Source organism: Sander lucioperca, chromosome 8 (genome assembly GCF_008315115.2).
Source record: "Sander lucioperca isolate FBNREF2018 chromosome 8, SLUC_FBN_1.2, whole genome shotgun sequence".
Taxonomy (NCBI): Eukaryota; Metazoa; Chordata; class Actinopteri; order Perciformes; family Percidae; genus Sander; species Sander lucioperca.
This window is the reverse complement of record NC_050180.1, coordinates 11,432,697-11,456,156: the sequence shown is the minus strand read 5'-3', so window position 1 is coordinate 11,456,156 and position 23,460 is coordinate 11,432,697. Positions and strand designations below refer to the sequence as shown.

The following is a 23,460-nucleotide window of genomic DNA, read 5'->3' as shown; positions in this document are numbered from 1 at the left end:
GAGGATCATCTGGGCATCGCCACATCAGTGATTTTCAGCTTGTTTGAGCAGCAGCACCCATGAAGGAAGTGAAGCTTCCTCACATCAAGCTAAAAGTGCAGCATGGTTTTATTATTATTTCAAGAAATGTTCGTTTTACCCTTTCAATGTAACTTACCTGCTTTATATGAGAAGCATACAGTGAGCAAAATCTTACATGCATTTCTCAGAAATATATTATATCTTCCTGCATATCCTATACATTCAAGATTATTTTGGATCCGCTGCAGTTTGTAATGTTTGCCCAGAATTTTTTTAGACCGTTTCAATCCATTACCGTTGTAAATGACTCCACACACGCCAAATCATGACATGGTGGAAATGTAACTCATTTACTCAAGTACCATACTTCAGTACAAATGTGAAGTATATTACTTGAGTTTTTCTTGAGTATTTCAACTTAATGCCACTTTATTCTTCTACTCCACAGAATCCAAAGGAAAATATTGTACCTCTTTACTTCACTACATTTTTTTTTACAGCTATAATACCTAGTTACTTAACAAATTAAGATGTTTACATACAAAACACAAGATAACAATTTATATAATCTAACACTATAATTACATTACACAACAGTATATAAAATAATTAAAATCAGCTTCACCTCGACCACCTACAGTAAAATACTTCTCACACAAGAATGCATTAGCAATTAAAAATAATTACATAAGATATACTAGTATAACTCTAAAAGGGGTTTTCTTACATTGAGTACTTCATTTACATAATATTTACTTAACATTTTCAATACATGACTTCTACCCATAATGGATTTTTTTTACAGTGAGGCATTGCTACTTTTACTTAAGCAAAGGATATATGGTATTTCTACCACTGAAAACATTGTAGGACAGTAAAAATGGCAAGGTTTTGATTCTGTGCAAAATTTTTATGAGCAAATCCCTCCATCCAGTTCCATGCTAAAACATGTTGATGCAAGAGAACACGCCCAGCAAGTAGTAGGTGGTAGCCAAGTCTTTAACTTCCGGACTTCTGTGCAATCAGATTCATGAGTTTATTACTCATTCAGCCAATCAAACCCAGAGTTGGCGGACTGGTGACCAATCAGATTGCTACATCGCGCGTGCTTATCACGCCCCTGTTCATTCAGCAGATAGTTATAAACTGTACAAGGATTTTAAAACTAGGTTAGCTAACGGTAATTTTCGTATCACTGAAAGCATATTAAAACAACAAAGTTATGCGCGTATGTTAGCCACATTAGCAATGCCACCGCTGTGTAGTATTATTCCAAATGGAAACGGAGCGAACAGTTAAAACGTTAGCTAGCTTTAACGTTACGTTATACTCATTCTTTTGATGTTTGGGCATTTTTAAACAAACAATGGCAAGTTTGGGCAGTGAACCTCTTTGGGGAGAAAAGTAAGGGCTACCAGTGGACTTTCTGGACAGGTATGTCTCTTCGGCTATTTTCGTGGTTGCTGCTGCTCTTCTGTCTGGATCTGTTCAGATGTGAACTCCTGGGGGCTCATGCAGACTCGGTAACGTTACCCAGTGCTGCAAAAACTTTAGTATGGGGACCTGGACTCGAGACAAACATCGTCCTTCCAGCTCGATTCTTCTACATGCAGGCGGTGGACAGCTCGGGGCGAAAGTAAGTAACGTAAGGCCTGCAAATTGCCTTTGTTGCAGCCAGTACGTGTTTTCAGTCGCAACAACCTGTAAAATGTTATTGGCAAGCAATGCTGCTTTTAAATTCTCCACGTAGCATCCTCCTCTGGATTTTGTTAAGTGGGAAAGGACCGTTTGGGCAATATAATGTATTTTCATGTCAATGAAAATAATTTCTATAACTTGTTTATATGTGTAAATAAGTGGATTGTGTCTAACTGTCTATTACTATTATTAAAACTACAGAAGAGTAAAATTGTATTTTTATCATTGCTGAACAACTCTCCAATTAGCAAATATGCAGTCCCCAATAAGGTTTATTTTTTTCTAGGCCTACACTTTTCTTTAGTGGTTGTTTTTATAAGAAGCTTGAAAGCCAAAATGTGTATTTTTCTTATCAAAAAATGAATGGAGTCAAATGTAACAACCCCCAACTTTTCCGATTTATAATTTCTAGGAAAAAAAATATTGTCTCATATTTGGGTCAGTTTGGTTCTTTTTGAGACTGGTGAAACTATAACCCAGGACGATGTCACTGTATTTTTATTAGCACCTGAAGACTGCATGACTACAAAAAAGGTCAACATAGTAAATATTTTTAACCATGTTGAAATTGTAAACTAGTGAGAGTCCCCAGGGAGAAGGAATCAGACAACCTCCAATAATCATCAAAAAGCTCCCATGGGCCCAATGAAGGTATCCAGTTCTATGTGGAGTTACTCAGTGGGTGTCACTTTCACACATGCTTTGGGTCTCAAGATAGATCAGTTTCTCACTTTCATTCATGCCTACAACAAAAAAACGACATTATTGTTGTCTGTTGGAACACAAGAGAGACAATATCAGCATTCCAATACCAAGAAGCCATGAAATTATATCAGCAACAACAGACTTGGTTTTTAATGTACAACTTGTGATTTTTAATTAGTCAGTATCACCGCTTCAGTCAGTGTTGTGTACACTTGTGTGCCAGCATGCTAGTATTCTTCCGGCTCTGCTCTCTGTTAACAGGAGCAGCACATTCTCCATGTTTTTCTCCCTCACAGTTTAACAACGTCACCTGGTGAGAACACCTTTGAAGTGAAGATGGTGTCTCCGGTGGAGCAGTTCACCAGGATTTGGATCCAGGTCCTGGATCGTAAGGATGGCTCCTTCCTGGTTCGCTACAGAATGTATGCCACCTACACGGACCTTCACATCCACATTCTGCTCAAGAACAAGCACGTCGCCAAGTCACCTTTCATTCTCAAAGGTAGAACACAATCCAAGTTTCCAACAACAAATGTGTTTTAATGTTGACTTTGGGTCACATTGACCTGTTTTAAAATATGGGACGTAGAAATAAGCGCTGAAAATGTATAGAAAAAAAATTTAAAACAGAAAAAGCAAAAACAAACTGAGAAAAAAAGAAAGAAAAAGAAGAAAGTGTTTTTTTCAAGGTTGAAGGGAAGACAACACAAGGGTTAAAATTAGATTTGTGTTTTTCTGGCCTGATAAAGATGGCACGGGTTTACGGCAGGTGAATGAAAAGGATCTTAATGACGTGTCTGTGTTTTTCCTCTACAGGTCCAGTCTACCATGAGGGCTGTGACTGTCCCCAGCCCAGTGGTCCTGCGTGGGAGGCCGACATGCACTGTCCTCAGTCCTTCCCTCAGATAGAAAGGGACCTGGCCCTCTATGCTAGTGTCGACCCAGATCGTAATGCGCAGGAGATCCCACAACGCTTTGGACAGAGACAAAGCCTCTGCCACTACACTGTTCAAGACAACAAGGTGCCTCACACCTATGACACCAGAAACAACCAAACAGAAGGGGAAACAAACAATAAGATGAACAGCAAATGTAAAAAAAATCCTAATATTGAAAATATTAGATATGCAGTTATGCCACAGCTTATGACATGGCAGCTCACTATACCAAAACAAATGCTGATGTATTAGGGTTACAGTCGGGGTGGGGGGTGATTTCAATAAACACTGATTTAGGGAGCAGTGGTGGATATTAAATTTTTAGCAAACAGAAAACTGATATGTTGGTCTAACTGTAACATTTACACACAAGTCATTTTACAGAAATTCCCCTGTTTCTCTTACAAATACCACCTAACCAAAGGGCAGTATAGTAATACTGGGTAGTATTTCTTTGGGCTGAATAGTAATTAAGGCCATGTAAAAATGTAAAGTGGGCCAGAAGAGCCTGGAGCAACGTGACACACCTGTAAGAAGAGTCTATCAACCAGGTGTTCAATTTTCTCATAATACCACTGTGGACATCAATCCAGGTTCCTGTAATAGTGATACGTCAAAAGCCCTGTTGCCACAGGCATTCCATGGGAACATCCAGTCATTTATCAGTTGTCTGTGTTTTACAGTCCCATTGTAATTTCTGCATTCTGTTTTGAGGCAGATTGAGCATCCAAACAAAAATTTTAGTAGCCATAAATTACCAATGAGCAATTGACACATTTCTTCAACTGTCTATATTTCTATATGTAACTGAATTAACTCCTTCAATAGGAATGAAAGTTTGTTCTTGATCCTGGAAACACTAGTCTGACAATACAATCCCAATTCACGGTCTTCATCAGCGGATGGAGTTTGCAGTTAGGCATAAAAGTTTATTCCTGAACACTGCTGTGATGTTTTTACGTTGATATAGATTTATTTTTTTTTAATTCTCTTTAGGTCTACGTTAGAACTTTTGGAGAGCATGTGGGTTTCAGAATCTTTATGGATGCCATCCTCCTGTCACTCACCAGAAAGGTAAGCTCTTCTTAAGCTGTGGAATACTGAAACATTTTAACAATTTGAATCTTTAACATGCCATTAATACGTTTTATTGTCACATGCTTTTGAAAAGCTAGAAAAGGTCATGACGGAAGATTACATTACTTTTTTCACTTCCATATTTCAGTTATCTTTTCGAGGTCTTCAATTAAGAATGCACAACATTTTTATGAACATGCAAGAGTAGGCTGCAGTGTTTTTTTTTTTTGTGATAGATAGATAGATAGATAGATAGAGATATATACATACATACATACATACACACACACACACACACACACACACACACACACACACACACACACACACACACCTGGTCAAAAGATTGGGGTCACTTAGAAATGTCCATTCCACTCCATTACAGACAGAATACCAGCTGAGATCAGTTGCATTGTTTTTTTTAACCAGGGCAGCAGTTTTCAGATTACATTATGTGTTTACATAATTGTAAAAGGGTTCTCGTTGTAGAAAGAAGTGGCTGATCTTTAATGCAATAGCTACATTGCACATTATCAGCAACCATTCATCCAATGTTCCAAAGGCAAATTCTGTTAACTAATCTGATATCATTTTAAAAGGCTAACTGAGAAAACATTGGAGAACCCTTTTACAATTATGTAAGCACATAATGTAATCTGAAAACTGCTGCCCTGGTTAAAAAAACAATGCAACTGATCTCAGCTGGTATTCTGTCTGTAATGGAGTAGAATGGAAATTTCTAAGTGACCCCAAACTTTTGACCGGTAGTATATTGTGTTATAGTTGTAAGCATAAACGTTAACAGTTTGCCTTCAAATATTCAGTAAAAACAAAAACAAAATGATCTCAGTTCTTTAGTTTGGAAACAATAACTCAGAGTGAGATTCAGAATCTGTATACAATATAAATATTACAACAAAGTGCACACCTATCAGTTGCGAAATGAAAAAGCAATTACGTCAACAAGTCCGAATATTGCCATTATTATGACATTTTTTCATATTGTATATAAAAAACGATCCCGGTATTATTGTCAACGATATGATATGGCACACCCTTACTCATTCCAATGTTGTGTTGTACATCCAGGTGCAGCTCCCTGATATAGAGTTCTTTGTAAACCTGGGTGACTGGCCATTGGAGAAGAGGAAACCCACTGAGAAGATTCATCCCATCTTTTCCTGGTGTGGCTCCAACAACACCAGAGATATTGTCATGCCCACCTATGACCTGACTGAGTCTGTCCTTGAGACCATGGGAAGGTAAGGCCGTGCATCCATAAAATATGTTATTCAATTTTAGATTAAAGTAAAAGATTTGTAGTTGGTAGAGTAAGCTCTATTATTAAGTCTGTACAAGAGTCTACAGAGTCACCGCTGTATAACTAGTAGCACCAATCACACCTGGGCACCCTTAAAGGAACATTCCACTGAAAATGTTTATTAACCCTAACCCTAACCCTAACCCGAGTATCAACTACTCACTGCCTGTAGGCCTTCAGGCTCCGAAAAGTTTGTAGCTTGCTTCCTAATGGAGGACAGGAGTCATAGTTAGCTTGGACACATTGCAGTCCTGCAGTCATAAAGTTGTATATGCTCTTGCAGTGCGTGATAGCCAGTTTGGGTGTAACAGCAACAAACAAAAAAAAAAAGTTTGCTAGCAAATTTTTATTTTACATCTAGACTAAGCCAACAGCTCTCCATATATAACGCATTCATTGACTTTTTGCCCTGCAGAAATTCTCCCTTTGTAATGAGTGATACTCGCTCACCAGGTGTGTCCACTGTCATCTGTAGCTGCTATAGACCTTTTTCACGGCAGACATGTTGACATGTCATAGTAGGAAAAGCACAGGTGTATTCAAAACCATTAATGATGGCTGCATTCCACTTCGGAGAGGCCCTGGTATTGTGCATGCTGACTCACTGAAATAGCTTACTGGGACACTTGATGGAATTGAGCCATCGTTAAGGTTATCAATTTTAGCTGTGCTTTTTCTACTATGACAAGTCAAAATGTCTGCTGTGAGAAACGTCCATACTATTTACTGCAACAATGAACATGGTGAAGCAGTTTTTCACGAAGAGAAAGCAAATGTGTGCATCAGGGTGTAAATAGTTAATAGGCACTGAGGTAAAGCTCACAATATGAAGTCAATCCATTACATGGGTAAAATAATATGACATTATTTACATGACTGTAAGGTTCTTATTACTGTCTTAAGGTCTGCTTTATGATTCTGCTTGTCATTATCTACATACTATATGAGTCTATAACTTTGACCGATGCTGAGATGAATAACTTCCATTCCAATGAACAGAGTAAGTCTGGACATGATGTCAGTGCAGGCCAACACAGGGCCACCATGGCAAGAGAAGAATTCCACAGCCTTCTGGAGGGGCCGCGACAGTCGTCAGGAACGTCTGGAGCTGGTCAAGCTTTCCAGGGCTCACCCCAACATGATAGATGCTGCCTTTACCAACTTCTTCTTCTTCAAACATGATGAGAGCCTCTATGGGCCTCTGGTCAAACATGTTTCTTTCTTTGACTTTTTCAAGGTGAGAGTGCTCCAGTATGGCTGGTTTCTGATTCCACTAAAACATTAAATGTCTTGGAGTCTTCATTAAGTGATATTCTTGAATAACTTTGAAACAAGTAATATCACGGAATGGTAAGGAGATGCTAGTGCTACCTGACCCAGTAAGAATTAACACCTAACTGGCTTTGCAGCTTTTAGCTAATTGTTGTACAACCACCGGAAGGCATTTTCAGCAAACAAGCTCAGACAAGCTGAGTGTAGCCAATTTGCTTAGCACAAAAGATCAGAGTGCCTAAGTAACTAGTGTCTGGTAAGGAAAGTAAAGACCCAGATATTTTTCCCAGGAGATGATGGATCAAATACTGGACCTATTTACATTATCTAGGTTGCCAAAAAGACATCCCCGATGGGATGTAGCTCTGTCTGCTGTGTAACATGACACATTAGCTATAACTTGATGTACCTGATAGTGTGCCAAGACTTTCTCTTTATGGTGTTAAATATGACTTAGTCCTTAACTGTTCTCATGTATTCTAGCTTACATTACTAAGCAGGTCAGAAGTTGATTTTTATAAAAAAAAGTCACTTAATTTTTATTTCCATTTCATGTCCACCACCAGTACAAGTACCAAATAAACATTGATGGCACTGTGGCAGCGTATCGACTGCCCTACCTACTAGCAGGAGACAGTGTGGTCCTAAAGCAAGATTCGGGCTACTACGAGCATTTCTACAATGAACTTCGGCCGTGGGAGCACTACATCCCAATCAGGTCGGACCTTGGAGACCTGCTGGAAAAGATCCAGTGGGCTCGGGACCACGATGAAGAGGTGATGATGATATTGATTATTGGCATTGCCCATTACGTTTGGCAGTAAATGCTATGACATGTGGTGTCATTCTATCCAGTGGATTCTTTGTGGACATTTATTGGCCTCTTTAAAATTAACATAGATGACTTTGTAACATTTCGTCAGAATGGAGTATGTTTTCTCTTATCTGTGTTGGTGTGATTATTATTTATTTATTTATTTTTTTTAAATAACCAAGTCGCTTGGATTTTTGCTGTCTTTCAGGCACTGAAAATTGCACTGGCGGGTCAGCAGTTTGCCCGCAATTATCTTATGGGGAACAGCATATTCTGTTACTACTACAAACTTTTTCAGGTAACATTTCTACAGTTGCAGTCACTCACACTGGGGTCGAGGTCCTGAGGCACTGTAGGGCCTTATTTATGTGACTGGATGAAATGGTTTCACATGATGCAGATGTGTTGTAATTGCATATGTGTAATCAGGATGTCCTTCACTGCCTGTAAGTTCAATGTTCTTTTTATAGGAGTATGCTAAACTCCAGGTCACAGAGCCCAAGATTCGTGAAGGCATGGAGCTTGTAGAGCAGCCCAGTGATGACCTGTTCCCATGTTCCTGCCACAGGACAAGGGTAAGGCACACCATTAAGTTTCCTTTGCATCAGAGTGACTTTGTATTGTTGCACCTCACCTGAGCCTACAGCATTACACCAGAAACCACAATAACCCCACCAGTAGAGCCCAAACCAGACACTAAAAGCTGCTGCTTGGTGTTCTTCTGTAGATTTGCTGTACTTTCCTACATCACAAGCTTGCATTGTTTGCAAAGATACACTTTAGACAACTCAGAAAACGTGCTGCCTTGCCGAACACTATACAGTACATCATTGTATACCATGCACTGGGTGAATATTCCAAGTGACGTCCATTTAAACTGTTTAACATGGATGTAGTGCAACTAAGGTTTGCCTAATGCTTAAAGAGGTAGAACTCCAAGGCAAAGTAGAAGCTGTGAAAAATTTGGAAATGTGCAGCGATAGCTGGCAGATATTGACAGAACTACATCTTCAATTATTCTGGCATGATAAACTAGTATAGCTTCTAACTGTGGTAAATACATTGCTGGGTTTAAGCTTTTCATTGGTAATAATAATTGGAAAAAATACAGTTTTAACTTTGGTACCTCAAGACAGACCATTCCAATTTACAGAGTGTGGCTCCCTCTGGTGTATGTAATGTGCCACTGCTCCTTGTTAAACAAAATATTAGACTAATATATTAAAAGTACTACACACCCACACTGGTGTTCATTTACTCTGACCAATTCAACCTCTAGTCAGGTTGATGTAGGGTGGAGCTATGATGGGAATTATGTGATGTCACCAAACTATATGCAACATAAATATTTTTGTTTGTTTTTCAGGCAAAGGATGAACTTTGATTGACCTGTCATCCAGTTACAGAGCAATCCTTCATATCTGATGTACTGCCAAAGAGTGTTAATTATTTGAATGACTATGATATGGATATGACATCTCATTTTTAAAATAAATATCTTTCTTTTTGTATGTTTAAAATGAATGTTCTTTTGTCTGCTGTTGTTTAATGCAGGGGTCTTCAACGTTTTTTAAGCCAAGGACCCCTTAACTGAAAGATAGACGGAGCAGGGACCCTGCATATATCGTGTAAAATTAAGTTGCATATTAAACTCTGCCTACAATAACGTTTAGGGCGTCCTAAAGCCTTTATATATACCTTTTTAGTGCATATAATACTAAGCTACTAAAGTAATTGTATCCATGATTTTATAAATCACGTTTTAATGTTAAACATACATTTGGCACAGTGAATTCTTAAACATAAATGTGACACAAAAAGGCCAGACGGAATCTGACTCCAATTCTAAGGTCACTACACCCTGATAAGTGCTCGTTTACTGGTAGATCAGAAATAAAAGTCAGGATTCGCTGGATTCAAAAGTAACAAGCTTTAGTGAAATGATATTGCAAGGAAATACATATGCATATGGACGCAGTTCTCCTTCAAGACCGTCTCCCTCGCCCTACAGACAGTCTCCCCGGGAACTCGTGCCTGTAAAAAAAATACCGATCACACAGTGGCTTCGTTCTCTGTTCCCCCCGATCTGAGAGTCTTTTTAATCACCTCAATTATTTTCCTGGCCCGGTACTCCCTTTCATATAGGTCAGATAGTCCTCTCATTGATACTCAGGAAGAGCAACTCCCTTTCAAACTCATCAGGTCAGATGGCTCTCTCACAGGTAGTCAGGAAGATCAGAGAACGAAGCCACTCGTGATCTCTACACACATTTTCCACAAATTATATCCTACACTTTATAGGCCAGTAATCCTATCATGAGTGGGTTTTTCCCCCCACAAATAGGCTGATTTACATGTTCAAGCTGCATTGTCAACAAACATCTGATGTGCTGAGGCGTCCTTGAGCAAGATAAACAACCCCTGCCAGCTCCAAGGTAACTGATCTGTAGCTGACCCCTCTAGAAAATCATCTGTGCCAAGTGTTTATATTGCTGACGTGGGAGCATGAGTAAAGCTGTAATGATCCCTCCTGAACATTAGATGTCAGTCACAGTCACCTGTATCCAGGTTCCACTCTACGGATTTCAGGGAAGAAACATCTTGTAATGGACAAGTTTAACGAGGCAAATACATAGACCATTAAAGTAAATATATAACATTTGCAACTGCAAAATAGTAACGCTAGTTAACGTTACTGGATGTAAAAGTCCAGTTCTGTGAGTACGCGTACGTAGACACAGCTAGCGTAAGCTAGCTCGTTATAACAACTTAAGCTGTTTACGCTAAGTTATACTTTAACTGACGATGTTGATGAGTGGTGCTGTTTTATATCTATTATTTACACAAAAGACTGAATCCATTGCCACAGATGTTTATACCATGCATGATGTGAACTGTCAGTTTAGAGATACTGCTCACTGACTGTACACTGGCTTTCAGGACACAGTGAAGGTGCCATTTGGGACAAAGTATCTGGATGCTGCCTTGTGTTTCCCTGCTTCAGTAACAGATGTTCACACTGCAGTCATTCTCACACATGGGGCTGGTGGAGACATGAACTTCAAACATCTGGTTTCTCTGGCACATGCCTTAGCTGCAGATGGCTTCCTTTGTCTCCGTTTCACATGCAAAGGTTTAAACTTGGGTTACAGAGTGAAGGCTTACCGTGCTGTGTGGGTAAGCATTAGCATTCATTCATTCAAAAATAGCAGTCACTATTATTATCTCTGTGCTACTACATATTTAGAATCGGTAAGATGCTGTACACACTTGTGCTTTACCCCTAGGACTACTTGCAGTCTTTACAGAAGTTTACCATAAAGCACATATTTGTTGGAGGTAAGCAGCAATAGAAGGCTTTCATTATCACATAAAAAGATGTAAAGGTGTGCCATTTAGGCTAAACTATGTCAGTTTGTAAATGCTGTGGAGTGAGTGATTTTTCTGTGTGCATACGTTTGCATTACAATTCCAGCAGATGCTGCACTAGTTAAAAACAACTAGTGATAGATCATAATAGGATACGATATGATAAAAACATGCACCACATTTATAAGTTTTGGGAAGTTAAATGAACAATACAACAGTAGAAGTATTACAAATGACTCTTAATGGTAAACGTCTGAAAAGTACATGCACATTTGATAACAATAGGATTATACTTTTCAGTATTGGTAAAATCTGCCCATAAACATTTCCAGGTCTTGCCAGAATTGTCAATAGTGTGCATTACTAAAGACTACAACATGGAATACAGCAATCACTGAGTATGATATCTTGTCTTGAAATCGTCCACAGGCAGGTCAATGGGATGTCGTGCTGCTGCAGCTTTAGCCAGGCAGCTGAGTGATGAATCACAGGATGCAGTGCAAGGGGTCATCTGCCTGTCTTTCCCCCTGCACCCACCGGGACAGACACACGTCCATCGGCAACGGAGTGAAGATCTCAGGGGGCTACCTGAACACATGCCTGTGCTGTGTGTGTCAGGCACTGAGGACAACATGTGTGACAAGGTGAGGACGGATGGGAGGCTCTTTATCCTGTCTTGACGGGCATTTCATACAGTTTTAGGATTTTCATTTTGTATTTACATGTGTATGTGTGTTGAGTTACTTATCTTTTTTTCTACTTTGTCTCAGTAAGTTGTTTATGCTACTAGTTTGCCTCATTCAGTAATACATTTACTTCTTTATCTCAGTCATGAAGTGTACGTGTTTATACAGTTTTCTCCTATATTCTTTCATGTATATTCTAATTTCTCTCTATGATACTTGCAGAAAGCGTGTATTGTTGTGATTGTGTAGTCCAGTCCTCTACTATTTAGTATAATATGGACAATTCTAACTATTCAATTTAATTATCATTGTCCCAGCCTGTGCAATGTCTGTTTTTTTATGACCTGACATTTTCCCCAATAGTGATTTTTCTTTTTGCTCTCTGTCTTTGCTCAGGTCCTTTTTGAAGGGATGATAAAAGAAATGAAAGGTCAAGTTGAGGTTTTCTGGCTAAAAGGAGGCAACCATGGACTGACAGTGAAGGGAAGGTCGGAGGATTCTGTGTTGGATGAAGTGAATTTACATGTCATCACCTGGATGAGTAAACAGGGGGAATAGATGAATTTATGTTATCAGATGTTTTATTTTCTTTGTTTTGTCATGTTCTTTCTACTAGTTGAATAAAGGATATATATTTTTACACAATGTGGCCAAGTTCTTTTGTCTTTTTTTAATCAGAAATGACATACAGAAATGATCCAGTGCAATCAAAAACACATTGTTAATGTCTACGAAAATAAGTCTTCAGCTCTGTTTTCATTAAGCCTGTTTTCCTGGTCACCCCACCACCCCAGCCAGAAACTCTTTGCTTGTGCACAAAATCTCACATTAATGATACTGTGGTACTTTACATTGATTTAGATTGAGTCTGATTGTACTGGAGGCCTACACATTTATGCCATGCCAAGTAAAGGCTTTACTCTAATTTTGTAAGAATGAGTGTATTTGTTTCCTTACAGTTTACAGGTGACTAATGGCGCGTTCATGCCACCTCGGAATAACCGGGACCGCCCCCATGATTACGTTGTTTTTCCGACTACCAGTGTTCACATGGTTAGGATCAAAGCCCGTCTACTAACCCATATTAGAAATTCTTTGGTTAGGATGGTCGGGATGCGTGTTCTTCTTCTTCTGTTACATTGGCGTTTGGCATAACAACTTTTTGCATGACTGCCACCAAATGGTGGGCGTAGCCTAGAGCATCAGGTGTGTGAAAACATGGAGGCTACAATAATTTGCTGCTGTTATGCGAGCATACAAACAGCACATCGTCAGGTGTTTGTGTTATCTGCAGGACAACGAACAGGAAAGGACACGGATAATGTGTTATTGTTTTTTTATACATGGGCCTATTTATGAATAATTTGAAACATGTTATGTCTGTGTATGTTTCTCAGCAGAGGCATTTGTCCACAATAAACAGTTTATTGTCATTGAAATATGTTCAGTGAACCAAAATCGCCTACATCAAACGTCAGTTGTCAACAACGCGTCACCAACTGGGAAACTCTGTTAGCAAAATCTGGCCCGAGTTTCCCACCTCTGATTCCCACAGGAAGGGACGTGAATGATGACGTTTTCACTCGGAAAAACGTTTTTCCGATGTCCATGAACGCACGGTTATGCTATGTTTAGACGTAAACGATCTGAAAGAGAAAACGTAAAAGTGGCGTTGCGTTATCACTTTTTATTCCGCGTTAAGACGAGCGTTTTGGGGGGGGGGGTATTTGCGTGCATATGGTGACGCAAAAGTGTGTGAAATTCGATGTAGTATGCACCCCAGGCGGCTAGGTGGTAGTGTGAAGCACTGCCACACAACACCACCAAGTCCTTCCTTCTACTTCTCTCCTTCTCCTCCTCTCTCCCTCTCCTCTCCCTAGTAGCGTGAAACCAGAAGCGAACATCATAAGCTGACAATTTTGTCTGGATAGACCTTAATACATCCATGGGATAGACGAGGAGGTGGAGTTATTGCTCCAAACGATGCACAAAAGCGACACACACACATGCGGCGCACGCACACACACACACACACACACACACACACACACAGACAGACACACTTGCACAGTGCATTTCTACCCTTTAGACGGGAACACAACGGTGGAGTGTTTTTAAGATTTCCACTCTGGAGGGTGGTTTCACTTTTTTGTATTTTTAAGCCCCAAAAACGCCGTGGCCGTCTAAACGAAAGGGGATCGTATGTTCCCCGGGTCCTATGTTCCCCTCTTTGTATGAGGTTACTTTTTCCACCATTACTGCCAAATTCCATGGCTAACCCTAACCCTACTGTAAAGATTGATAGATTGCGGGGACCAGAAAAAGGGTCCTACGCTCCCCGGTATGTATTGCTACAGGGGAATAGGACCCTTTTTGGGAAAAACGGGGAACATAGGACCTTTTTTCTAAAAAAGGGTCCTATGTTCCCCGAGCCGAGCCGAGCGGGGAACATAGGGATGACCCCAACGAAAGGCACATCTGATAAAATATTTTGTTGTTTTCACCCGCGAGCGTATTCGTGTAAACAGGGCCATGGTGACCTCAGTGAGAACTAGAGCAATCTTGTCACAGTGTTCTCTGTGCCTTTAAGGCGAACTCTGACGTTTATAGTATAGTCGAATACAATTGGCTGGCTGACATCCGCATGTTTTTTGTAGGGAAGCTTCTTATATACAGTCTATGGGGAAGCATGGCAGGAGAACCGTGGAACAGGGTAAACATTGCTTTTCCCGGTGCGGTTTCTAGTGTCCGTGTACATTTCAGCTCAACTACAGGTACGATTAGTTGTTCGCATCCTGATATAATATAACAATAATTATGTTGATTTTGTTACGTGATGTCTAGGGCAAAACTCTGCGCTAAATGCTGTATAACCCACGTGTGCAGTGTTGATGTACTTGTATCATTATCGTTGAATAAAACTGTGATGTTTAAATGTTTTTACTGTTTTGCAGATGCAAGTGTGAAAGCCCTGCTTGTGGAAAATGAGAAGGTGCTTAAGCTAATTCGGAGTGAGATTCTTCAAACCGAGGTACGAGTTCTCTACGAGCTGCTGTACTTCCTAAATAACAGCTCCAGAGGCAACAAGACGTTCAAAGGTTTAAAGCAGGTGAGGACTGGAAGTCGTTATTTCCACATCTGGCCACTTCAGGGTGTGTGATCTGTTTTAGCCTAGTGATGGGAAACATGCCAGTCATTTTGGATTCACTGTGTGTTAAACCGAAAAGTCAGAGAGGTAGAACTAAGAAAAGCTAAAGAACGAACTGATATGTCATTTTCATATTTGATATTGATTTGATATATTTGATTTTGTCTTATATCTCTTCACAGGTTGAACAATGCATAAACAGGCTGAAGAGCATGAAGCTTGATGTTGCTCTTCAGGAGCTGACCGATCTGTGTCCCAAAAGAATTCAAAGGTAGATAGAAAGCTGCATTGGTTCAGTGTGATGTGCTGTTTTTGGCAATTGTTAATGAGCATACAGGCCAGCATCAAACATAGGTTTTGCTGTTTAATGACACACATTGTATGCGGAAGCTGGCGTGAATAAGTAAATGCAATGCGATAAAGCAAACAAAGTACTGGAGCTTGATCAAGCTTCAAATAGCCTATGCAGACCAATAATATACTCACGAGCTCAGGCACTGGTCTTCCACATCAGGTCAGGGCATTTCTAATTTGTGGGTTTCAATAGCATACAAAATAATTGAATACATAACATAAATTGTAAATTGACATTTCAGAGTTTAAAAAAGTACCTGAGGTTAATGAACTGACTAATGACTAACAATATGAGTAACAATCTCATAAGGAAGCCTGTTACAGAAGAGCACGAGGTCACACTGAGAAGTTAAGTGGTGGAGATTATTGAGCCTGAGCCATCACTATTGATGCACACATTACAGCAGTGATGCATTGAGTTAAGTGTGTGTGTGTGTGTGTGTGTGTGTGTGTGTGTGTGTGTGTGTGTGTGTGTGTGTGTGTGTGTGTGTGTGTGTGTGTGTTAGAGGACTGAGCATCAAGGCTGGTGAGTGTGATGTCCCCAGTCAACCCATGCTGGAGTGGCTCAGTCTCAAAGTGCTTGGAGCCGCCCAGCTGATGAGCTGCACATTGAATCGCTGCAGCAGAGCTTTCACGTATCCTTTTCAGAGGTGGCACTGTTCCGAAACATAAAAAGTAAGCTGACGGTCATCTCTGAAGAGAGACTCTGTTTTGTTTTTGCAACTGTGAATCTCTTGGGTCTCGTGGGTTTGTCCTTAAGCGATATGTGCTTCAGACTGTCAAAGCAGCAGATGAAATGGGAGGAGTTTATTATCTTGAATATGGTGATAACCAGCATGGTCAGTCGTCTCTGGTGAGTCCTCGTTCTCGTTGTCACATCTAAAAAGGCTGAGAAATGCAAAAAGATGCTGAATTATACGCCACAAGGCAGCTTTGCATGTTGGCAGATCCAAATTTATAAAGGAACTGTGTTTGGAATAGTTTGATTTGTGTTTGTTTAGATCCAAATCTCAATCTACCTGCCTTTGTGCTCCATCAGGGTGATTGTCCGTGGTATCCTGGTCAGCCTGTCCACTCTGTATCAGCAGCTCCTGGAGCTCCTCAGAGAAGTAGCCAACGCCCAGCCCATGCCCTTCCTCACAGACTTCTCCCTGCCAGCAGATATGGCTCAGTTCCTGGCTCCTTCTGATGCACGTTTACTGACCAAAAAGCCAGCACACGGTCCCCTTGCCAGAGGTCACAAGTATAAGCAGCAGAGGAAGAAGACGTCTTCTGTTAAAGGGAAGAACCAGGGAGAGACAAGGGAGGTTAAAGAAGATCTGGGTGTTGCTGTTGAAAGAGGTGTGGAGCTTTTTCATTGTTCTGTGTGATGCATAAGATGACACTGCCCTAAAGGATGCACTGCTTCACAGTAGGGGGGTGACAAAGTAGTCAGTCTGTTGTCTAGCTAGTTAGCTTTCTCAGCTACTGATAGTTTACACAGTAATCTTCAATGTAGCCGTATGTGATTTGCACCAGAAGATGATCTTTTTTTCTTTTTTCAGTTATCGGTCCTGACGCTGACATGAAGCCTTTTCTCAAGGTTTTCAGGGACTTTTCTGAGGTATGTGAGCAAGCCAGACGAAATATGTATTCATGCTTTTACTATTTGCAGAATATGTAATTGCTCAGTGTGGCCACCTAATCGTCCTATGTAATGATTACATAATTTTGTTACCCAAGGGCAAATCCTTCCCACAGAAAACGCACAAGGCTGACAAGAAACGAAAGTTCAAGAAACAAGTGAGAGAGGCTACTACTTTCACAGACATGGCGGCCCATCTGGAAGAAATGATCCCATGGTGCAAATCCCAGAAGATGGAAAAGGAAAAACGTCTTCTAAGCTTCTTGCATTTAAAGTGCCAAAGGATGAAATGCTTAGAGGCAGCCGGTTACAAGTAAGAGCAACAATGCAGAATATTCACTCAGTGGCCACTTTATTAGGTACAGCTGTGCAATCTTATGCAATTCAATACAACAGCTCTGCCATAAATTCTACCTTTTTACAAAGTTTATAATGTGTGTGTAAATAAATTTGATATGTTTATTAGTGAGGTCGTAGTTAGAGGGGGTATTGTAATGAACTACATTATATTTAGAGGTGTCTCTATTTTTCTGTACCCCCTATTTACATACATGTAGGGGGCAGAATATTATCAAACACCTCAACAACTAACGCCTCTGTGACAGTGTAACGAAAAAACAACTGAACATTATAGGCATAAAAGAAGACTTTTTGGCAGAACAGTTGGATTGCATTAGACTGTACAGGTGTACCTAATAAATTGGCCACTGTGTGGAGTTGTTGAGGTGAAACTACACACTTTAGTATTCTGTAACGCCGTTGCTCCTAATATTAATTGTGCATATTTCTGTAAATGTGTCCTCGTCCCCAGCGTCCAGAGGAGGTTGCGGACCTTCAGACAGGAAGCTTGCTGGGCTTCATCTCCTCACGGCTCAGTGCCAACAACCTGCCGGCCTTCTGCTGCAACCAGGAGACACGCTCGCCTGACAACTCGTTTGCAGACGCTCAGAAGTCGATTTAAGTCTTCAACGGGTGTAAAAAAGAAACTGCTGAAGAGACAAAGGGAGAGGACGGAGTTATCAGTGTCCGGACTGTCAGGGGACGACCAAAGAACCCGGACTACAAACGAGGCGACATCCTCTCAGGCCACCGGCTGTGACCGCCAGGATGACATAGATGATATATTTGCCTCTGTAGGTTTGTGACACTTTGGAATTGAACACATCCAATGAAACAACTTACCTTATGTAGCTGAGCTCAGTATTTGATAGATTCCACTGTTTTGAAAGGACATTTGATGTGTAATGAAAACTGATGGTTGGTCATTGTATGTATGTATGAATGAATGAAGTGCTAAACAGCAGCAGTTACTAAGCAGAAAGTAACTAAAGGGGATGAATTTTTTTTATAGCAGGGAGATTGTTTTTGTGGCTTTTTAGCCTGTATTGGATAGGACAGTATAGAGGCACACAATAAATGAGGAGAGAGAGCAGAGGGATGTGGCATGGAACAAAAGTACCAGGCTGTAATTGAACCAATGACATTGCAGTTTGCCTATCAGGACACCTAAGGGGATGGAATTTAACAGTGGGGTGATGTATTTTAAATGTTCTGGTTCTTGATGACTGAATGGGGAATTTTTAAAGTTTTCATGGCTAAAATCTGAACTACAGTTTCCTGTTTGATTTTTAGCCATAGCATTGATTGGCAAATGTAGATTCAACTCTTATTTGGTGTATTAGGGACTGAATAATACTTTATAAACATTTTTTTTTTGGTTTTTTTTAAGATTATTTTTGGGCATCTTTAGGCCTTTATTTTGATAGGACAGCTGAAGACGTGAAAGGGGAGAGAGGGGGAACGACATGCAGCAAAGGACCGCAGGTTGGAGTCAAACCCGCGGCCATTGCGTCGAGGAGTAAACCTCTATATATGGGCGCGCTCTCTACCAACTGAGCTATCCGGGCGCCCGAATAATAAGGTATTTAAACATTTTAAATGGAGAAACTTCAGAGCGGGCAGATAATAAAGAACATTTGCCATGCTCGTGGGAAATTGTCCTTTTGTTGCCCTTGCCCAGAATGACAAGAGATAGCCATCATTTAGATTGAAATGTTTTAAAGCATGTCGGCTTCAACAAATTAGGACAAAAACTATCAAATGATACACTTGATATCTTAAGAACCATAAAATCCCACATGCAAGAAAGTTGATTTTCCATATGTTGACAATGCATAGGCTGTCGAGTACAGAAGAGTAATGTTTGTTCCTTTTCTGTTGTCACATTTATAGTACACAGAGGCGTTGTTAGGCCTGGCTACAGCCCCAAATGTTTTATGAATAGCCCCGGATAGCTAGCTAGCTAGCTTTCTTTCTTTCTTTCTTTTTATTTTTTTTTGACAAAAAGAAGTATAATATACTATAATATAATATACTGGTTTATTGGCATTTCTTTAAACCAATCACAATTGTCTTAGGCGGTGCTAACGCGCGGGACAGAGTCACAGTGCCGCTGCAAAATAGCCTCGAGAAGGAACTTGTTTTGGTGGAACATGGTTCAAAAGTTGTTTTAATCGTGCAACAGAAAACTCAGATTGGACAGATAGTCTAGCTAGCTGTCTGGATTTACCCTGCAGAGATCTGAGGAGCAGTTAACCATAGTCCTCAGAAATCCACCAGAGTTTAGAATTCCAACACAAAGAAAGCCAAAGGCACTCTAGCAATCCCGGAAGTGGAACGTTGTGGATATAAACTCTACATATGCTAATAAGACTGAGCTGAAGTTATGTAAACCATTTATGAATGTTTTAATTGGCCGAGGATTTGCTGAATGATAAAATGTAACGAACTCGGATTGTTCCTGCACACTGAAGCCATAGCTTTATGGTACTAAACATCAAATGAGGGTTTTAGTCCCTTTCAGACATTCACTCCTCTGATGGCTACAGCACACAGTGAAATACCATTATTAGAGCTATTAAGTGCACATCTTGTTCAACCCTCTGAAGACACCGCTACAGTTTAATAACATACCATTTCTTATGCAGAACGAAATAAAATCAGCCATGGAATACTGCAAATGCTTATTTTAAGCTGTAAGTTAGCCATAAATGTTACAGACCCCATGTCTAAGGGCCTTTTTAAGGCTCTCGTGGTATTTTCTGGCTCCACCTGGTGGAGTTGATAAATGAATACATTCAATCATTAGTTCCAGAATGATGATTGTTCTCAGAGAATATGGAATGAATCCCTCAACCTTCTTGGTAATTGTAATGCTCTTGGCAGAGGCAGTGCAAGAAAGCAGAGGTGTCACTCTAGAATTGAATGTGTGCCTATAGAGACTGAGTGCTGATATGAACAGAGAACACACTGTGAAGGTATGTATTAGTAGGCAGGTTGGCCCCAGCTCTAGGCCTTTGATATCAAGTACAAGAGCTGTATAGATACAAGTGCCACAACATAAAGCATACAGGTGTCTGGCAGTCTATAGCAACCATGATTGCTCAGGAATGGAGGCTGTGCACCAAATTAGAAGCTAAAGGGTTATTTTTTAGTTGCAGCCTGTGTTTCTCCTGCCCACCATCTGATCATCCTCTGCCAAAGAAGACAGAGTCCTCCCATCTGCACAAATACAACGGTGCAGTTTTTCTTCCCCCTCACTGAGCACTGACTGGGCTGAGTTATGGTCTCGCATCAGCCCGCCAGCTTTATTTATGCATACGAGTCTGCAGATTCCTGATTCCTGTGCTTTCTGGGTTTCATCTAAACCAGTTAGTCAAGGTCAACTTTTGTACTCTCCTGCAGTGAGGGAAAGGAGCAGAAAGCCTTGAATGTCTGTATTCTGTATACACCAGTACTTAGGAAGTCAGACCATTTTTTTCTCTGCATGAAGTTTGAAGGAGTGACTGTGCCAAATGCTATCAGTATCCCAATTTTTACACTTGGTGGGAGGTACAATTTGATAGACACAGAGGCATATGCGTGCCAGCAAAACCTTTTGAACCCTTGTTATTTAAATACATATTTTACCTTGCATGCAATGTGCACATTTCTTTCAATGTGTGCTCTATTGAACCACAAACATTTTGCAGCTATTCCAACAAGTCCAACAAAAAGTGAAGAGAACCAATTATTCTGTTGTCTTGCTAATCATTTCCTTAGAAGTAAAAGCATCAGTGTATTAAATTAATAAATTAATCTACAAAATAATGCCAGCAGGAAGGTGTGCCTTGTTGAAAATGTTGTTGGAAAATAAATACTGAGCAGGATAAACAGTGTTTTCCATGCATTGCAAAAACAATGACTTTGGCCTTGCTACTCTTAATTAAATACAAAATAAAGTGCATAAACTCAATAAAGCATGAATTGACAGCAATTTAGAGATGTGTCAGTGACGCATTCTGTACTGACTGTACATAATGTCACCAACATCCCTATACAGAGTTTAAGTGTGTGTATCTCTGAACAGACTGTTGAGGTGATTAAGATGTGTTTACTGTATGTATGTATTTACTGGTCTTAGCCACTCTTAAAATGATAGGATGCTTAGGGAGAGGCTACAATTTGTTGCCAGTAAGTAGTAATACAATGTAAAATGTTGACATGTAGCTGTCGGTAATTACAGCAAACTTACTTACTAAATATAATCAGCTCTACAGTAATACAAAAAACCCTACCCAGTTACAGAATTGGTAGGCCAACTTCTGCAATAGCTTATCTCTGGTTGTCTTTTTGTTCAGCTGTACACCTTAAGAGCCTGCATCATAATCTGGCTGGGGCAGCAAGTCTTCAGCACCATCGGCTGCCTTAGCTTAAATTAAGTAGGGAGACCATAGACTGTGGGACACCGTGTCTGTCTACTTCTGTCAGCCAAGAGGTATTTAATAGCATATCATTGTAAATAGATGGTTCCACATTGAACACATGGGATTGTGCATATGTTTGTTGGAATGCCTGTGGGCATATGACCTAAAATAGGAGTAGAGGAGTAGAAAGGTCTGCATTGCCAATATGCTGTTCTTCAATTTACTTCCCTCTCACCCTAATAGCAGCAGGGGAATAGAGCACATACATGTTTCAGGTCTCCGCTTTTGTATGGCACTAAGGGATTCTCAACATTTATACTTTGAGTTCTATGAAATCAATCACATCATTAGGCTACCTCCACAGAGACAAAAAAAGTAGAGCCATAGAGGTCAACCTAGTGCATCAAGCTCATGTTGTGCTATTTATGACTTAGCCTGGTCTCCAATATCTCAATGATCTAAAGCATGCATTTGTACCAATGCCATGAATAAAGTGGGAAAACAAGTAGAGGAAACATGCAAGGTCAAAATCATCATTAAGGCAAGGGGGGCACTGAATATGAACAGTGCAGCCAATACAATATTTTGTCTAGTTTCAGTGTCTCCCTCTTGCCTATAGGGGCTTTCAATCCCAGTGCATTTATGATTATGTCTAGAAATAGGTAATGTAAAACCTTGTCTACATAGCAAAGTTTCAGCTTACTAATCCTCAAACCTCATTAAGTGAAGTGTAATAAAGGCTGTGCCTGTGCCTCTACATGAAATTAGTTTTTTTGTATTCACACTGGCAGGGAAATATAAATTCTTTAAGGACATGTTTAATTAAGAGTGTAGTTTCTGCTCTTTTAATGTCTGTGTCCAAGAATATATGTGAGAAAAAGCTCTAGAGCATTAAGTGCCCCTTCATCAGTGCCATATACTAAGAGGGCTGGGACCTGAAAAATACAGTATGTGTCTGCTCTGTGTGCTCTATTCCCCTGCTGTAATTAAGATAGACAGAAAATAAAGAGTGCACACCCTCATATTCCTTTTCATGTTCGAGGCCAATGTCTACAAACCTGTGCTAACAAAATCTGCTGGGAGAGCATAGTGACAAGCTTTTACTCAATAAATATGGCCTAAAAAAGCACCCAGTTGTACATTACCATCCATCCATTTACTTTCGTTACTCACTTATTCTCATTCACAGTCCTAGAGGGCACCATTACTGCACTCAAATAAAAAAAGTACTGCCTGTACTGTTACTCATTTAGACTACATGAGCTCCATTTTAAATATACATTTTAAATTGACTTCATCTATCGTACTAACATAACAGTGTCTTTGGCTTCTTAGTTTTCTTAACTGAAAACTGAACCATTTGTTGTCTTTATTTTCTCTGCAGCAAAATAAATTCACTTAGATATGTTTTGTCAAAATGTCAGTGTTGAAGTCGGACACAAATAAAATATGTTTTTGCCTATTTCAATTGCTGCGGTCATCCTACAGTCAAAGAGTTCAAACAATAACTGTTGGATGAAATAGTGTTTTCTTCTGTCATATGTTCTTTTTTTATTTTCTGAGAAACAAATAGTGAAGCAATTATAACACGCTCTCTGGCTACCTGTTTAAAAGGCAGTACAGAAAAGTGCACACAATTTTACTTACTACCATCCTGGAAATTGGACCCAGAACACTGTTACAGATTA

General features: G+C 40.0%; 3 protein-coding genes across 7 annotated transcripts; all 3 read left to right on the top strand.

The window, feature by feature from the left end:
• Nucleotides 1-1,108: 1,108 nt before the first annotated feature.
• poglut2 (protein O-glucosyltransferase 2) lies at nt 1,109-9,366 on the top strand. The gene is made up of 10 exons (XM_031281846.2): nt 1,109-1,657; nt 2,721-2,926; nt 3,241-3,446; nt 4,359-4,436; nt 5,529-5,701; nt 6,760-6,997; nt 7,599-7,808; nt 8,055-8,144; nt 8,317-8,421; nt 9,213-9,366. Exons 1-10 carry the CDS (start codon nt 1,458-1,460, stop codon nt 9,228-9,230), a joined length of 1,524 nt encoding a protein of 507 aa, XP_031137706.1. The 5' UTR covers nt 1,109-1,457; the 3' UTR covers nt 9,231-9,366.
• An 866-nt stretch (nt 9,367-10,232) lies between these two features.
• Nucleotides 10,233-12,550, top strand: tex30 (testis expressed 30). 4 transcript variants are annotated; one of them, XM_031281848.2, is made up of 5 exons: nt 10,233-10,470; nt 10,787-11,023; nt 11,134-11,185; nt 11,645-11,859; nt 12,298-12,550. In XM_031281848.2, the coding sequence occupies exons 1-5, from the start codon at nt 10,453-10,455 to the stop codon at nt 12,457-12,459; spliced, it is 684 nt and encodes a 227-aa protein (XP_031137708.1). In that variant the 5' UTR covers nt 10,233-10,452; the 3' UTR covers nt 12,460-12,550. The 4 variants fall into 4 exon arrangements, with proteins under 4 accessions (XP_031137708.1, XP_031137711.1, XP_031137709.1 ...); XM_031281851.2 differs by lacking the exon at nt 10,233-10,470 and adding an exon at nt 10,472-10,491; XM_031281849.1 differs by lacking the exon at nt 10,233-10,470 and adding an exon at nt 10,517-10,592.
• Nucleotides 12,551-14,447: 1,897 nt separating this feature from the next.
• On the top strand, nt 14,448-18,632 carry nepro (nucleolus and neural progenitor protein). Of its 2 annotated transcripts, none has more exons than XM_031281712.2 (9): nt 14,448-14,675; nt 14,856-15,010; nt 15,232-15,320; nt 15,910-16,038; nt 16,179-16,256; nt 16,443-16,744; nt 16,948-17,006; nt 17,126-17,340; nt 17,839-18,632. In XM_031281712.2, exons 1-9 carry the CDS (start codon nt 14,546-14,548, stop codon nt 18,170-18,172), a joined length of 1,491 nt encoding a protein of 496 aa, XP_031137572.2. In that variant the 5' UTR covers nt 14,448-14,545; the 3' UTR covers nt 18,173-18,632. The 2 variants fall into 2 exon arrangements, with proteins under 2 accessions (XP_031137572.2, XP_031137573.1); XM_031281713.2 differs by having other exon boundaries at nt 17,144-17,340; nt 17,839-18,172.
• The last annotated feature ends 4,828 nt before the right edge of the window (nt 18,633-23,460 follow it).